General features: G+C 55.0%; 8 protein-coding genes across 8 annotated transcripts; 1 reads left to right on the top strand and 7 right to left on the bottom strand.

Annotated features, from left to right (window-relative positions):
• Positions 1–1,303: 1,303 nt before the first annotated feature.
• On the bottom strand, positions 1,304–2,491 carry PFLUO_LOCUS2169 (uncharacterized protein; the record flags this gene model as incomplete). Its single annotated transcript, XM_073779281.1, has 2 exons — positions 1,304–2,082; positions 2,155–2,491. 2 exons carry the CDS (start codon positions 2,489–2,491, stop codon positions 1,304–1,306), a joined length of 1,116 nt encoding a protein of 371 aa, XP_073636251.1.
• A 254-nt stretch (positions 2,492–2,745) lies between these two features.
• PFLUO_LOCUS2168 (Bifunctional acetohydroxyacid reductoisomerase) lies at positions 2,746–3,942 on the bottom strand (the record flags this gene model as incomplete). The annotated part of the gene is made up of 1 exon (XM_073779280.1): positions 2,746–3,942. The coding sequence occupies one exon, from the start codon at positions 3,940–3,942 to the stop codon at positions 2,746–2,748; it is 1,197 nt and encodes a 398-aa protein (XP_073636250.1).
• Positions 3,943–4,423: 481 nt separating this feature from the next.
• Positions 4,424–6,916, top strand: PFLUO_LOCUS2167 (uncharacterized protein; the record flags this gene model as incomplete). The annotated part of the gene is made up of 1 exon (XM_073779279.1): positions 4,424–6,916. The coding sequence occupies one exon, from the start codon at positions 4,424–4,426 to the stop codon at positions 6,914–6,916; it is 2,493 nt and encodes an 830-aa protein (XP_073636249.1).
• A 350-nt stretch (positions 6,917–7,266) lies between these two features.
• PFLUO_LOCUS2166 (uncharacterized protein) lies at positions 7,267–8,177 on the bottom strand (the record flags this gene model as incomplete). Its single annotated transcript, XM_073779277.1, has 2 exons — positions 7,267–7,996; positions 8,062–8,177. The coding sequence occupies 2 exons, from the start codon at positions 8,175–8,177 to the stop codon at positions 7,267–7,269; spliced, it is 846 nt and encodes a 281-aa protein (XP_073636248.1).
• A 459-nt stretch (positions 8,178–8,636) lies between these two features.
• PFLUO_LOCUS2165 (uncharacterized protein) lies at positions 8,637–9,143 on the bottom strand (the record flags this gene model as incomplete). Its single annotated transcript, XM_073779276.1, has 1 exon — positions 8,637–9,143. The coding sequence occupies one exon, from the start codon at positions 9,141–9,143 to the stop codon at positions 8,637–8,639; it is 507 nt and encodes a 168-aa protein (XP_073636247.1).
• A 749-nt stretch (positions 9,144–9,892) lies between these two features.
• Positions 9,893–10,218, bottom strand: PFLUO_LOCUS2164 (TFIIH complex subunit tfb5; the record flags this gene model as incomplete). Its single annotated transcript, XM_073779275.1, has 3 exons — positions 9,893–9,940; positions 9,990–10,141; positions 10,200–10,218. 3 exons carry the CDS (start codon positions 10,216–10,218, stop codon positions 9,893–9,895), a joined length of 219 nt encoding a protein of 72 aa, XP_073636246.1.
• A 331-nt stretch (positions 10,219–10,549) lies between these two features.
• PFLUO_LOCUS2163 (uncharacterized protein) lies at positions 10,550–11,263 on the bottom strand (the record flags this gene model as incomplete). Its single annotated transcript, XM_073779274.1, has 2 exons — positions 10,550–11,081; positions 11,139–11,263. The coding sequence occupies 2 exons, from the start codon at positions 11,261–11,263 to the stop codon at positions 10,550–10,552; spliced, it is 657 nt and encodes a 218-aa protein (XP_073636245.1).
• A 1,596-nt stretch (positions 11,264–12,859) lies between these two features.
• Positions 12,860–15,221, bottom strand: PFLUO_LOCUS2162 (uncharacterized protein; the record flags this gene model as incomplete). The annotated part of the gene is made up of 3 exons (XM_073779273.1): positions 12,860–14,733; positions 14,786–14,934; positions 14,983–15,221. 3 exons carry the CDS (start codon positions 15,219–15,221, stop codon positions 12,860–12,862), a joined length of 2,262 nt encoding a protein of 753 aa, XP_073636244.1.
• Between the last annotated feature and the right edge of the window lie 223 nt (positions 15,222–15,444).

The following is a 15,444-nucleotide window of genomic DNA, read 5'->3' as shown; positions in this document are numbered from 1 at the left end:
TCCAATGTTGGATTCTCCCCGCGCTGACTTGCGTAGATTCTACATGAGTTGGTGTCTATTTATCCTGACCAGCAACAGCCGCTGGGGATCCCTGTTCTTGACTCTTTGCTCGAAGTGTTCACATCGAGACCACCACGCATCTCGGTCGGCGCTCAAGGCCAGTTTAGACAAGCTTCGGATGCATCTCTACCGGGAGATGGGGGAATACTGCTTCATGCAGATAACGAAAACCGGCCACCAATACAGCTGCCCCTAGCGCAAGGCGACAGTAACCCCGATGCCCGTTCCAGCCGCGGAAACAAGCGACCGGATACGGTCCTGGAGATTTCAAGCAGCTTGTCAGCCGCAGGCAAATCGCACCTGCTGTATTACCTGACTGCTCTCGCCATTTTGCCGTCGACGTACGGGGGTCTTCCAGTAGGCGGCCGGGATGCGGCCGTGGTCTTCATAGATACCGATGGCCGATTCGACGCAGACAGACTACGCACCGTGGCCCGAGAGATTGTACGACAGCGAATTCCCTCAGATGCAGACAATAAACCGGTGACCAAAGACCTCGAAACGCTTCTGGTTTCCTCCATTCAGCATGTCCATGTCTTTCGGCCGCATTCCTCTTCGGCCCTGCTTGCCACAATGTGCGCGTTAGATACCTACCTCTTTGATCTTTCGCGGCATCGCTCTGCTTCCAGGCCGTTGCAAATGATTGTCATTGACAGTGTCACGGCATTCTTCTGGCAGGACCGCCTGCGTGAGGAGGCCTCTCGCACCGAGACTATCGGACGTCCCCAGAAAGAAATTGATAGCCTGCGCGAGTCGAAACAAATCTTTCAGCTTTCTGATCTCTATGCCGAGCTCGTGAAAGAACTGAAACAGCTACAAAGTCGGTTTGGCTGTGCAGTTGTCTACACTGCAACAATCGCAAGTGGACGTCCTGCCAATACCAATGACGCTTCTGGCCCATTCGAACAACACACGTCGCGTCGACCATCACTTCGGCCTGCTCTCCCTGCGCCATGGGGTACATTTCCAGCGCTACGCCTGATCGTTGACCGTAGCCAGGTGCGCCCCTTTCAACCTGGGATGAGCACGCAGGACGCCGAGCGAGAGGCACCGCTGCGGCAGAGCGTGGTCGACCAGGGCAAATTCTCCGCCTGCGTGAATGCATGGGGTAGCGAAGAGTGGCCCCGGCGAGTGATGGAAGGAATTGCCGCCAGAAAAGGTGGGATGTTTACCTTCGTGGTGAGAGAAACCGGAGTAGAGATACCTCTGCCATGAAGGGATTGGGTTCTATATTCGTTTGAATCTACACTGAGCTAAACAGCTTCGCAATGGCTTCGACGGTCGTGTTCCCGCCGCTGAACACGACCGCAACATCCCATCCGTCCTCGCCGCCCTCCTGCTCGACTCGCCGTCGCAAGTCCTCGTCAAATAGACAAGCCGCCAGCCCGACGACCGCGCTCGGCTCAATCACCACCTTCATCCGCTCCAGTACGAGACGCATAGCCGCCTTGATCTGGTTCTCCGTCACGGCGAAGACGCCTTCCACTTTCTTTTTATTCGAGATCACTTCCCAATTGATGAAACCAACCGGCGTGCGCAGCCCATCGGCAATTGTCAACGTGCTCACAGCCTCCACCCGCTGTCCAGCCTGCAGCCCACGCCGACAGTCATCCGCGCCCTCGAAGCTGGGCTCGGCGCCAAACACCCGCGTCTGCGGTTTATCCGAAAAGAATGTCGCCACGCCGGAGTTGAGCCCTCCTCCACCAACCGGTGTAATCACGGCGTCCAATGTTCGAGAACCGGTCAGTTCGGCATGTTGCGCCGCCAGTTCCAACCCGCTCGTTCCCTGCCCGCAGATGATATTGAAGTCGTCGTATGGGGGAACGAGGATGGCGTCCGTCTTTGCCTGAATTTCTTCCACGACCGCCTCCCGCTCCACGCTTGTAGATCCACTGAAAATCACCTCTGCGCCGTGCGAGCGGGTGCCTGCGATCTTGGATGGCGTGCTGATGCGGGGCATGACGATGTATGCGGGGATCTGTAAGGTCGAAGCGGCGAGCGCGAGGGCCTGGGCATGGTTTCCTATGCAAGTTCATATCAGAAAGAGTTCCATTGATAGTTTGTATAAATCCTCGATAATAGTAAGTTACCTACCAGAGCTATGTGTAATCACCCCGCGCCGCTTCACCTCTTCCTCCCCGCGCTCCGCAACCAGTCGGAGCAGCGCATGGAAAGCGCCGCGCGCCTTGAACGCGCCGATGCGCTGAAGATTCTCGCACTTGAAAAAGAAGCGGAAACGCGGGTGTGCGGGTGATTGGCCCTCGAAGGGTGTTCCGAGCAGCGCATCGGGCGATTGCGGCGTGGAGGCGATGGTGTCGAGCGTGTGGCAGGTCAGTAGCGGCGTGCGGTGCACATAGGGTTGGATCAGGCTGTAAGCGGCCTCGATGGCGGCGGGAGTGAGAGATTGAGCGGTTTCTGCTGGGGAAGGCATGGTCGTGGCTGGGAAAAGCTCTAGACAACCAACAACATTTGACGTCCAGGTTGACCAACCCTGGGGTGATTATTAATCTCGACGATACCGGAGTGTACAACTATCGTGTCTGACCTTTCTATAGTTCCGTGCTAGTAGAACAGGGATGGGACAAGATAACTACAACGGCGACTAGACAAGAAGAAAGTCCGAAAGTGTTTAAAACAGTTCATTGTACATCATAGCTTTTGCAACCCTATCTATGGGTATATTATTTATTTCTGGTTCTCGGGGCGCAGGGAACGGACGGCCTTGCCGGCCCGCCAGATCTCCAGATCGCGGATCTCCTGCATCTCCTTCTCGTACTTCTCGCGGTAGTCCTTCTGCGAGTTGTAGTCGAGCGAGCGCTGGGTCTCGGTGCCGTCCCGGACGCTGCTGTAGAGCTCGTTGAACAGGGGCTTCAGGTTGTCCTTGAAACGGCTGGACCAGTCGATGGCACCGCGGCGGGCGGTGGTGGAGCAGGCGGCGTACATCCAGTCCATGCCGTTGGCGCCGATCAGCGGGTACAGAGACTGGGTGGCTTCCTCGACGGTCTCGTTGAAGGCCTCCGAGGGGCTGTGGCCGCGCTCGCGCAGGACCTCGTACTGCGCCAGGAACATGCCGTGGATACCGCCCATCAGGCAGCCACGCTCGCCGTACAGGTCGGAGTAGACCTCCTTCTCGAAGGTGGTCTCGTACAGGTAGCCGGAGCCGACGGCGACACCCATGGCGATGGCCTTCTCCTTGGCCTGGCCGGTGGCGTCCTGGAAGACGGCAATGGAGGAGTTGATGCCGCGGCCCTCACGGAAGAGGGTGCGGACGGTACGGCCGGAGCCCTTGGGGGCAACGAGGATGACATCGACGTCCTTGGGGACATCGACCTTGGTGAGGTCCTTGAAGACGGGCGAGAAGCCGTGGGAGAAGTAGAGGGTCTTGCCCTTGGTGATGAGGGGCTTGATGGTGGGCCAGGTCTCGGACTGGGCGGCATCGGAGAGCAGGTTCATGATGATAGTACCCTTCTCGATGGCGCTGTTGACGTCGAACAGGTTCTTGCCGGGGATCCAGCCGTCCTGGACAGCCTCCTTCCATGACGCACCGTCCTTGCGCACACCGACGATGACATTGAGGCCCTGGTCACGCAGGTTCAGGCCCTGGCCGTGACCCTGCGAGCCGTAGCCGATGAGGGCGAGGGTGTCGTTCTTGAAGAACTCGTGCAGCTTCTCACGGGGCCAGTCATCGCGCTCGTAGACGACCTCCTTGGTGCCGGCGAAGTCAATGGTCTTCAGGCCACGGGTGGTGGGAGCAGCCACCGACACCCGGGTCGCGGCCGACGCCGCGGCCAGAGCAGGCCGGGGAAGAGCGGCGGTGACGACGGAGCGCGGCGCGGCCACGCGGGCCAGGCGGAGGGCACGGGGGAGACCACGAGCAGCCATTGTGTATGTAGGAAAGAGAGGGAGGGGAAAAAAGTAGAGGGGAGAGGGTATGGAAGGTGAGGAATTGACGGAGAGAAAAAAGTTGGGGACGGAGGAGTCACTGGTCTTTTAAGTGGGCGAGGTGGGCAAGCTGTCACGTGAGGGGCTCCCGGACAAGTGCTATTGCTCCCCACCAATCAGAGGTGGTGTCGACTTCCAAAAATCCGAGGTCGAGGCCGCAGGGGCATTTTCAACGACGGAATCAGATCCCCTGGTAGGGTTGATTCAATCCATCCAGCAGTATATAATGGCTTTCAATTGAAGAACACTAGAGGAATGCATGTCTAGGCGGTCTCTTGGAAATGCCATAGTGCCAGTGATGATGTGGACTTATTCCGCCGTTGCTGCCTGAGGTGTCCTCCCCATGCTGCCCCCACTATTCGTGTTGACCTCACCGTGTGGACGCCCCACGCTCCTTCCCCTGCCATATCATGTCCTTACGATGAACATCTTCTCGTTCGGCGACCTGCCTACTATCCACACTCGCAAGGCCCTGCTGCTGCTGGATTTCCAAAACGACTTTGTCCGCCCGTCTGGGGCCCTGCAGGTCCCCAACAGCGCCGACATTCTCGAAACCTTGCCGGGACTTGCAGCCGCCTTTCGTCGAGTCGGTGATGTCGTCTGGGTGCGATCGCAGTTCGAGTCCTCCCAGTCCACCGTCGATTGGGACTTTGGGGACCGCATAGTTCTGGAAAAGGAGCCCCCGCAGCCACCGAAGACGGAGCCGCTGCCGGATATCATAGAAGCCGCGTCGGATCTCGATAGCCCAGAACCGGTCGACGACGAAGCGTTTTTGTCGGCGGACCCTTCGCCATGTTGCAACCCCCAGACGACCGGCTTTCAATTCCCCGCCCCCATTCTGGCGGCTATCGACCGCGACCGGGATACTGTGTTGGATAAAACCGGATATTCGGCGCTGGAGTCGGCCGGCCTGGTGCTGTCATTCCGAACCCGATTTGTGACCGAGGTATACCTGTGCGGCTCTTTGTCGAATGTTTCTGTGTACGCGACTGCCCTGGACGCCGTGCGCAACGGTTTCTCGGTGACACTCATTGAGGACTGCTTGGGATTTCGGGATTTCGGGCGCCACCAAGAAGCCATGCGCCGTATGGCAGACATCCTCGGAGCGACTGGTCTCAGCGCGGAGGAACTAACTCGGGAACTCGAAAACGACGAAACCGAAGCAATTGCGCGCCGAAGCCGGACTGCGCCGCAAACCAAAAAGCCGACCGCCTCTGCTGGCATTGAGAACGTCATGGATGGACTTGAGGTCCAGGCGTCTGACCAGGTCGCGAGTATAGATCCTTCACCGGACGGGGAAGGACGCAGTTTGGACGATCTCATTGGAATGTCACGAGCGCATCGCGGCTCTTCAGCTAGTTCACAGCCTCGAGCTGCTTCAGAGAGCAAGAAGGCAGTACGCGTAAGAGTACGGCGGCCGAAACGTCGCGATCCCACGCCAGATTCTACCATCACCGACGGAGGGTCTGTTGCAGAGTCTGTCACTTCTACCAGGTCTGTGGTATCGACCCCACCCACCGAGATAACCGAACGGAAAATTGGAGAAGGCGACTCGCGCATTGTGCATAACGTCGATCTACCTCCGAACGTCTTTGAGCGCATCCGGGCCGAGGTTGCTTGGCAGAAGATGTACCACCTGTCAGGCCAGGTGCCCCGGCTGGTGGCGGTTCAAGGACAATCTCATTCGGATGGTGCAATCCCTATCTACCGTCACCCAGCGGACGAGTCTCCACCGCTGAAATCGTTCACGTCGGCCGTTGATGAGGTACGCATCGCCACTGAGCGTATCCTCGGGCACCCATTGAACCATGTGCTCATTCAGCTTTACCGGGATGGACAAGATCGCATATCGGAGCATTCGGATAAAACGCTGGACATTGTCCGGGGATCCTTCATCTGCAATGTCAGCTTAGGCGCTCAGCGCGCCATGACTCTTCGCACCAAAGCCTCAGCATTCGAGTCCAATAAAGAGACAGAGTCCAGCCGAATGACGCAACGCATCCCTCTTCCCCATAACTCGCTTTTCGTTCTCGGTGAGAAAACAAACATGCGATGGCTGCACAGTATTCGAGCAGACAAACGACCAGATTCGGAGAAATCACTCGAAGAGCGAGCTAACGGCGGCGAGCGCATCTCTCTTACTTTCCGGAACATTGGTACCTATCTCAATCCGACCGCCAACACCATCTGGGGCCAAGGAGCTGTCAGCAAGACATCTGATCAAGCACGCACGGTCATACATGGCGATCCTGCAGAGACCGAACGACTCATCCGCTCATTTGGACAGGAAAACCACGCCACTGAGTTTGATTGGGATGCTGTCTACGGTGGTGGGTTTGACGTGGTTAATTTTGTCACTGCCTCGTCAGCACGTCTAGCGCTTAGCGGGGACCCGGTAGCGGATCTACGCGTGCTACTCTGTCTCGGGGAGAACGGTCTTCGATACGAAGTGGTTCCTGCGGGTCAGGACATAGGCATTGCAGACGCACCCTCCGAGACGCGGCCATTATATATGCCATCTGATGGAAAGATGGTTGCTGGCGACCATGCCATTCTCACCCATCTGGCTCAGCAAGAACCCACTCGGCCGGGAGTGGAAGTCTTGCGGGGTGGCAGTCGTCTCGCGCAGCTGGACGGGCTCCTGGCATGTTGGCGCGAACATCGTAGGCGCGAGGATGAGAAGCTGTTTGACACAGGTCTGGAGACGTGGGAACATGCGGTCGAAGACCAGCATTACCTGGGCGGCACGATTCTGGCTGTTGACGATTGTTCCCTCTGGCCAATTGTCCGCGAGATGGCGCAGACACAAGACGGATTTGCGGCACAATTTCCTAATCTGCACCAGTACTATCAACGTGTCGGGAAACGAGGAATCGTCCGGGTTATTCTCGAAGAGACCCGGGTGGACGGATGAGAGATATCCTTCGAGTATATATATGTGGTAGTTATAATAGGCAGGAGCAATTGCCGAGTATTCGTCATGGAGAGTATGTTTCTATGCCAGCGTTCCTCTAGGCGCGATCCCCATCATTACCGTCTCCTTCCTCCGACTGCCGAAAACGGACCAACAGTCCTCGGCCACCGGGCTGGCCGAATTCCATCAACTTGACCTGGTAGGAATGGCCCTGTTTGATGGTATGCTTCGTGTTGGCTCTGCAGTGCGGCGGCGCGGAGTATCCATGGAACAGCAAGCAGGTCATGTCATAGTGTTATCAACAAATTTGAACACGGTCTGATATTTGCGTCGCAACTATATATACAACACTACAACTTCTCAAAAGTCGGCGTCCGCTTTTGCAACCCGGACAACATTGCCGCCGACACATCTTTACTTTGAAGAGCAGCACTGTTCCAAACGGCTGTATATCGTAGGCCTTCCTCCACAGTATGATCGCGCGAGTAGTTCAAGATCTCCTTCGTCGACTGCATGGCAAGGGGACTCTTCGAGGCCATCAGCGCAGCCATCTTCAACGCCGCAGAAACAGTATCTTGGCGCGATCCGTAGACATTATTCACAAAGCCAACGCGGAGAGCCTCCTCCGCGCCGAAAGTGCGCGCCGTCAAGGCCACCTCCTTCACCCAGCCGAAATGCCCAACCACCTTGGGTAAACGGCTGAGCGTTCCAATATCAGCTGCAAACCCAAGGTCCGCCTCCTTGACAGAGAACTGAACATCGCGCGAGCAGAGACGCACATCAGCCGCGGTGGAGAGGTCGACCGCCAGACCGAGCGCGAAACCATGCATGGCCACAATGACGGGCTTCTCGCACCGCTCCACGGCAGAGATACAGTCTTGGAAAACACCAATATACCGGCGGAGATGTACCGCCTTCCGTGCTGGATCGTTGGGTGCGTCGGGCGTCAGACCCTGCGACGCGGCTTTGACGTCTAACCCGGTTGTAAAGGCTCGCTCGCCCGCGCCGCTGAGGACGATGGACCGGACGGAGGGGTCGGAGGAGAGCTGGGTAAAGATTTGGCTCATTTCGTGCCACATACTGGATTTCCACTTGTTAGTCCGCTGCAGGGCGAGAAGCAATGAGTGGGGGGCGACGGGACATACGCTTCGACGAAGGCGTTCATCTTCTCTGGGCGGTTGATTTCCACGTGTGCGACATACTGGTGGTCGCTTGGGAAGCGCACTGTAAAATATTGGAAGTTGTAAGACTGGCTGTCCATGGCGAATGAATGAATGAATAGATGGTGGTGTTGGGTTGGTGAAGTTGGCCGGCGAATCTGGGAGGTTGGCGATCGAGACAGCTCTCGGGGTGCGGATGGACCTCGGTAAGTCGGGCGTGGCAGAATGCGACCTCAAATATCAAGTGATGTGACAGATTTAATGACAGACAATGGGCGGCAATTAATTAAAGCAACAAAATAAAAAATCGGACGCTAATACTGTGTTTTCTACGCCGAACTAGTGGACGTCACATTCCGAGGCTCAGGCAGCGTGCTTTCGGATAAGATAGAGCTACGATTTACGTTCTGGGTGTAGACAGATGAATGTATAGACGGAGTATAGCGATAGATTAATTATTCAGTTTATTAACTAGAGTACATAGAGGACAACAACTGCGATCATCCGAAGCAATAATACAATCTCATAACACGTGTACAGGCATCAATCGTCGAGTAAAATTACTCAACCGTGATCTTCTTAGCAGTCGGCGCAGCAGCCTTGGGGACCACAATGGACAGGATCCCATTCTTCAGGTTCGCCTTGACGGCATCCTGGTCAACCCTGGTAGGGAAGGTGAAAGTGCGCTGGAACTCGCCGACAGAGCGCTCCTCGGCCCAGAAGCGGTAGGCGGGCTTGCCGGCCTTGTCGTCGCCCTCTTCAGTCTCCGCGGTGCCATTCGAGGGAGAGGGAGAGTGGTATTCGCGCTCGGTGCGGCCCTTCACGGTCAGAGTCTGCGGGTCAGAGAATTCAATGTCGATGTCCTTCTGTACGATGCCCGGCAGCTCGCCGTCGAGGTGGTAGGCGTCAGTGCTTTCGCGGACGTCAAAGCGCGCAGAGAAGGAGCGCATCGCCGTGGACTGGCCGCTGCGGTTGCTGGTGGAGCGGTGGACATCGTAGTCGTCCAGCAGGCGGAAAAGAGGCGCGAAGCCGCTGGAGGCGGGGTAGCTGGTGTGCCACAGAGACATGGTGGATGGTGGTAGTAGTTTGTAGGTGGTGATGGTTGGAGAAATGGTGTTCTTCAGAAGAAGAAGAAAAGGAAGCTTCAAGAGTTGTATAGCTTGGAGAGAGATGAGTGATCTGGATGAACTGATGAGCAGCTGGGACAGTCGGCGACTGGCTTTATATAGCCCAGAGGCCAGGTTCCAGAATCTCCCATGATGCACCAGAAGATGCAAGTAATGAGGAGGAAAGATGCCACCCGGTGGAACCTAGAAGGAGCTGGTCAGAGGTGGATGTTGCGAGAAGAAGCTCGCAGGTTGTAGAAGCTTCTTCAGGGTTCGATAGGTCACGTGATATGATATGGGAAAGACCGTTGAACGCCAACATGGACAAGGGGGCTGATTGGACAGATTTCATGTTCATTGCATCATTATTATTGACACGGCTGTGTATCCGGCTAAGAAGATACTCCTGGGCCCGAGGTGGGTATGTTCCATCACCGATCCCTTCACCAACCAAGCCGCGATCACGAGTCTCTCCAACTCGGCATCTAGGACATCCTGTATCGTGCCGAGTGTTGCCCGAGTGTTGCCGAGGATGTCCGTTCATTGTGGCCACCATAACTGTGCGTTATCTTGCCAGGGATTGGGGACATGCGGCGGTATCGCGTGGACGGAGATTCATATGGTGGATTGCGCCAGTGCTCAGGTTGTTCGTGCCGTAGGGATTGTCGAAGCTTGGTTCCGGTACCAAGACACACTTCTGAGTTCCCAGACTACTCCGACTCCGACTCCTCCAGCTGCATGATCTTCTCGTCGAGGTCCTGTCCTGATTGTCAGCGCTGGGTATGACCCTACTTAGAGACCTCATACCTGGTCCAAGCGGACCTTCAGATTCTGCAGCTGGCTCTCCTTGATGACCAAATGATTTTCATCGTCTAGGTCTTCCACAATGTAGTCGTGGCGCTCCTCGTCGTATTTCAGGATCATCGCCTTGATCGAGGGATCGCATTCGATGAGCAAGCCTGGTGTGAGGAGTCGAGAGTTAGTGGCTACTAACAAATTTAACGAAGGAAGACATACCTCGGACTGCGCGCGGCATTGTGAGAAAGGGTTGCGTGGGAGGGGAGGAGGAGGATGAGGATGAAGGGTGAGAAGGTAACGGAGCGGGTGTGGCTGCCAAGACAATCAGGCACCAAGGCACCAAATTGAGGTGTCGATTCCAATCTCTGGGCAACTAAACGCAAGGAAGGAGACGGAGAGCAGATATCATATTGGCATCTTAACTCGATGCGACTCTCCTTTGTCTTTTGGTTGATACTAAACATCATGTAGATTGTATGGCCGGTGGACAGGCAGGCTAAGCTTATCTAACGCTATGTATGATGTATTCTTTTTATATGCCTAGGATACAGTATCCCAATATTATTCCCTCAGTCTTCTTCATTGTCGTCCTTATCATCCGTCCCTGCTCGTATCCACCCAGTACCCGCCTGGATCGTCGTTGCAGCCAGCGCCAGCACGCCACCGGCTAGGAATAGCATCCGCACAGCGTGTTCGTAACTCTCAGCCGCGATGACCCTTTCGGAGCCGGTTAATTTGGCTACTGTTGCAGGACTACCCAGCAGCTTGCGAACCAGCTCGGGCTGCGGAGGCAACCCATGAGTAGCAAAGCCGCGCTCCAAGGAGGCTTTCAAGACTCGGGCAAAGAAACCTCCTCCCACGGCCGATCCAAAGCTGCCCGCAAACCCGCGAGACATCGCCATGAGAGACGTGACAATATAATGCGTTGGCACGTGGGTGAGATGAAGCACATGCGACAGAGTATAGTTCACCAGTGCCCCCGCAAAGAGCCCATCGAAGAATGTGGTTGCAAAGTACAGAGCCACGGGAGAATCCGGGGTTGAGAGCAAAGACAGGCCCAGTGTAGCCATTGCAAAGAGAAGGAAAAGAATGATACATGAGCTATAGCGATAGGTATTAGCCTCGGGGTGGTAGTGGTGGTGTAGCTCCACGACTCACAAATAGTAGCTGCCAGTCTTGCGAATATGCAACCAGCCCACCAGCAAGCCTCCAACTCCAAAGCCGGCATTGGTCGGGACCAGGATCAGGCCAGCCGACGCCGGGGACCATCCACGGACCGCCATTGCGTAAACTGGGGTGAAGAACAGGACAGCCCATCGGGCTACCATTATTCCAAGTCCAGCAAGACAGGTTAGCAACACACTGCGAGTCTTCAGAAGTCCGACTGGAATAACAGGCTCGGTAGTCCACTGCGACTCAATATACAGAAAGAAGATAAACAAGACAGCTGACCCCAAGATGGGCCAGAGAGTTATCTCGGGTGATGCGAGGCTGGTCAGCAACAGGACGACCGAGATGGTCTGAGGAGTCAGCGACTTGAGCGATTGAAAGGTCGATGAATCTTACCAGTGTTAGGGCACCCGCATAATCTACTCGGGCCAGCCTATACCACAAAGACTGCTCTTTGGATGGATCGTCACGGAATTGTGGTGGTTTGGGAATCGCAAAGAATAGCAATGGACCCAAAAGCAATGCAACTGGAGCCTGTGTCCAGAACAGAAAGCGCTAGAAAGACTGCGTCAGCAATTGAAGAAATAAATGAATTCGAAAGACTCACCCATCCCAAGCTTGGGGTCAAAACCCCCGCTAGGACAGCCCCCGATGCCACTCCAGTGGTAAACCCCGTATTGATTAACCCGATACACAACCCTCTACGTTTTTTGGTCACCAAGTCCAGGACCAAGATGATCGATATAGTCATCAAGCCCCCGCTACCACAGCCAGAGACTGCCCGCCCCACTAGGAACACCGCCAATGATGATGCAGCGGCGCTGATGAATAGGCCGATAGCCAGTAGGACAGCAGAGAACAGCAGGTAGAGACGTGCGGTGAATATCTGAGCGAGTCGCCCTGCTAGTGGAGTGGTGCTGGACAAGGCGATCTTTGCAAAAGGCGATGTTAGCAATTGATAACTTGTTAGAGAGATAAATTCATACCAGATACGCGGATGTGAACCAGGACGCCTCCGCGAAGGCGTCCAAGTCAGCTGCAATGTCAGATTGGGCCGTGGTCATCATTGACATGTTAGTTGCTATAGAGGTTTACACTCAGCGATGGACCTTCAGGGGGGATTCTCGATGATAGCATACCCTGGACGAAGATAAGAAGGCCCATCAGAACCGCGATGCACAACCCTCGCGACATGCTGATGGTTCGCTCATCAGCGTGAGCAATGAGCGGTGTCTGTTCCGACGGCGGCGTCCGTTCCGACGACGATATGTGGTCTTCTTCTTCCATATTGAAATTGTTGAAAAGAGAACATCGACCAACGGACAGCAGACAAGCACTTACAAGCTGATAATTATTATTGCGCCATCATCGCGCTTGCGGGGGGTCAATCCTTGTACCGGAGATTGCGGAATGCGCATTTCTAATCAATTCTCATGGGGCCACTATTTACCCGATAAGGAGCAATCGGTCCACTGGCGGCTGTTGCCACTGTTGCAAGGGTATGATTTGGACCAAAACTACGTGTTTCCACTGTTTTTCTCTATGTGGGCAAATCCAATTGTTTGCTCGAAATAGGTCCTAATCGAGGTCATGGTTGTTACACAATTCTCGCTGGACCGAAAACACATTCCCCTTCATTTCTCCTGAACCCAGGTCTGAACTGGCCTGCTCAGTGCAATAATAATTGTACAAGTTATCGATGCACGATATCATTTTGCTGTGAAGACAGCAGACCAGTGATGGCGTACAGTCGCCAAAACCTTCTTGAGATCCACGGCATCGCCTGTGGGCTCAGGGTCATCCCATTTCTCCGTTTGCCAATTAAGTTCCAGATCCATCAGCAACGCGTTTAGCCTCTGGTCATCGTACGATTTGGACGGGGTTGTTTGGAGGTATTCGATGAACGTACGCCAACGTGGGATATAGTACGAAGAGACGAGGCCGCCCCATGCCTTGGAGGCGTAGTCGGTGATCTCGCCGCGGGGTCCCCACAGCGTGATCTGGTTACGCGCATTGTATTCAAGGAACGAGGCCGTTTTACTGTTGCCCTGCGCCCAGGAGCGGGCAGCGTCAATCCATGTAGAGAAGCGGGAATTCCGGTCTGTTTGGAGAACGGCGTCGTAGTCCGTGAGAAATCGGATGATCGTCTGGCCCTCTAGCGACAAGGCGGCCTTGGATGAATTTGAGACCGGGCCTTCGTAAGTAGATAGTAGCTGATTGTACATCGTGACGAAGTGATTCGCCATGATTTGACGGGTCACATCGATCATATCATATTTGTACGACGGATTTGTCCACAGTCCAGGCTCCGCAGCGGCAGCGCGGTACATCAGCTCCCCCGCCTGAACGAGCTCGGAGGGCTTGTAGTTGATGGTCGTGGCATCGGCCACGCCGGTCAAACCCTCAATTGAAGGCCGGAGTTCAATGATGGATTTTGTCACCGCAATGGCGGATGTGAGGTTGGTGTTGTCGTATACTGTCGTTCGCAGAATCTCCCAGGCCTTGTACAGCTCCTGCGGAACCGATTTCTCACCAGCATACCGACTTGTCACCCAATTGTGGAAATACTGCTTTGTATCAAGAGGGGTCTGAGACCATGCCTGTTCCAGCAGAATATCGTACACGATCTCATTTCCTTCTTGACCCTCTGGGCTTAGGCCATACCCGACCATTGTGGGAGACTCGATCCGCGCCTGAGTAGCGTTCTGTGTGATATTACGGATCTGGCCGTACAAGCCCTGGCTGCCACCGAAGTCATGCAGCTGGCACCAGATCCACGGCTTGCCATAGTACGAATCAGTCCGCTGCCATTGAGGTCTTGACTCAGAGAACAGGTCCAGGATCAGCATGTCCTTGTTGTCTTCCACACCGGAGAGATAGGCCTTTATTCGCGAATCGGTCCAGAAATCGGGGCTGTTAACGAACAGCCAGCCCTGCATCATCCAGATGGCCGTTGGATCGGCTGCCTTTAGGCTTTTCAACGTGTTGCTGGTGACATTACGCAGGTAATCTTCATTTCCCGAGTAGGGATTGTTTTCATTGTACTGGTCCAGCGTGTAGACGTGGCTGATATCGCCGTACGCGGCCTTTTGCTTGGTGATAAAGCTGCGCTGGAGCTTTGCAAAGTGAGGGTCAGATGGCTCAAGGAACGAATCGTTGGTGTATTGTGCAGGGAAGTCGTTCCATTGAGATCCACGAACAACACTCGCACCCGGCAAAACGCGCGTGATGTTCATGGGCACAAAACCCGTGAAAGCTGGCAATACCGGGGTCATGCCTAGCTCCACCATGCGATGTACAATCTTCTTCTGCAGGTCGAATTGCTGGTCGATCCACGTCTGAGGCAAATCGCCATGCCACGAGCCCTGGATGTTCCCAAACCGATTCCACGCTTGGAAGGCAGGACCGCTTAGGTAGGTTGCAATCTCTGCGTCGGTGAGGCCAATCTCACGAAACGTCTCGACGAGGATTTTCTCTTGGCCAACCCAGGCAAGCGGAAGATTGATCCCGCGGAGAGCCATCCAATCCAGCTGGGTCTCCCATTCTTCCCATTTCCAGAATGCAGCGGTGTAGGAGAAGGTGACTTTAATAGAATTGGTCAGCTGAAATGGAAAATTTAATGGTGTGGGCCATACCGGTGTTGAAGTGGTAACGATATTGAACAGTGCTGGAGCCGCGCAAGGGACTAGACAGATGAGGAAGCTTGGATGGCGCGACGTCCAGACGACTGCCAATATACCAGTAGATATCGACGTGCGCCACATCCGTCAGATATCGATGAAGACTGTCGTGAGATTAATACTGTTCGAACGCTGGATTTGGTGATACTGACCCCGACGACAACGCGCTGAGCGAGTTGCCCTGCACCTGAATTTTCCCATCAGGAGCACTGCTCACAATATAGCTGTCGTGGCTGTCACTTGTAGTGGCATTGGCATCCACCAGCGTGAAATGAAAATTGTCAACGTGATTGGGCATCCGACGCTTGACGAGATCTTCGATACCCTCAGTCGACTGCGCGACCGCTGGTAAGGCCGCACAGAGCCAGAGCAAGGGCTGAGACCACCGCATGACTGCTATTTAGGAATGCAGAGAACCCTTGGGAGGCAGAGCTAACTACCAAGACTGTCTTATGTTTTGGGTAGGAGGCCGCATACCCCACACTTGTAGCTGTCTACAAATGTTGCCGTCGCATTTTCTAGACCACTGCTTATCTGCCTCGGACCCCTGAGGCCCCCCATCTCCGCAGTACATAGTGTAACTGTCCGATCCAACATGCGCCGATCAGTGGGGG

This window comes from Penicillium psychrofluorescens, assembly GCF_964197705.1.
Source record: "Penicillium psychrofluorescens genome assembly, chromosome: 1".
Classification (NCBI taxonomy): domain Eukaryota; kingdom Fungi; phylum Ascomycota; class Eurotiomycetes; order Eurotiales; family Aspergillaceae; genus Penicillium; species Penicillium psychrofluorescens.
The sequence above is the reverse complement of the archived record's forward strand: the minus strand, read 5'-3'. Positions and strand labels throughout refer to the sequence as shown.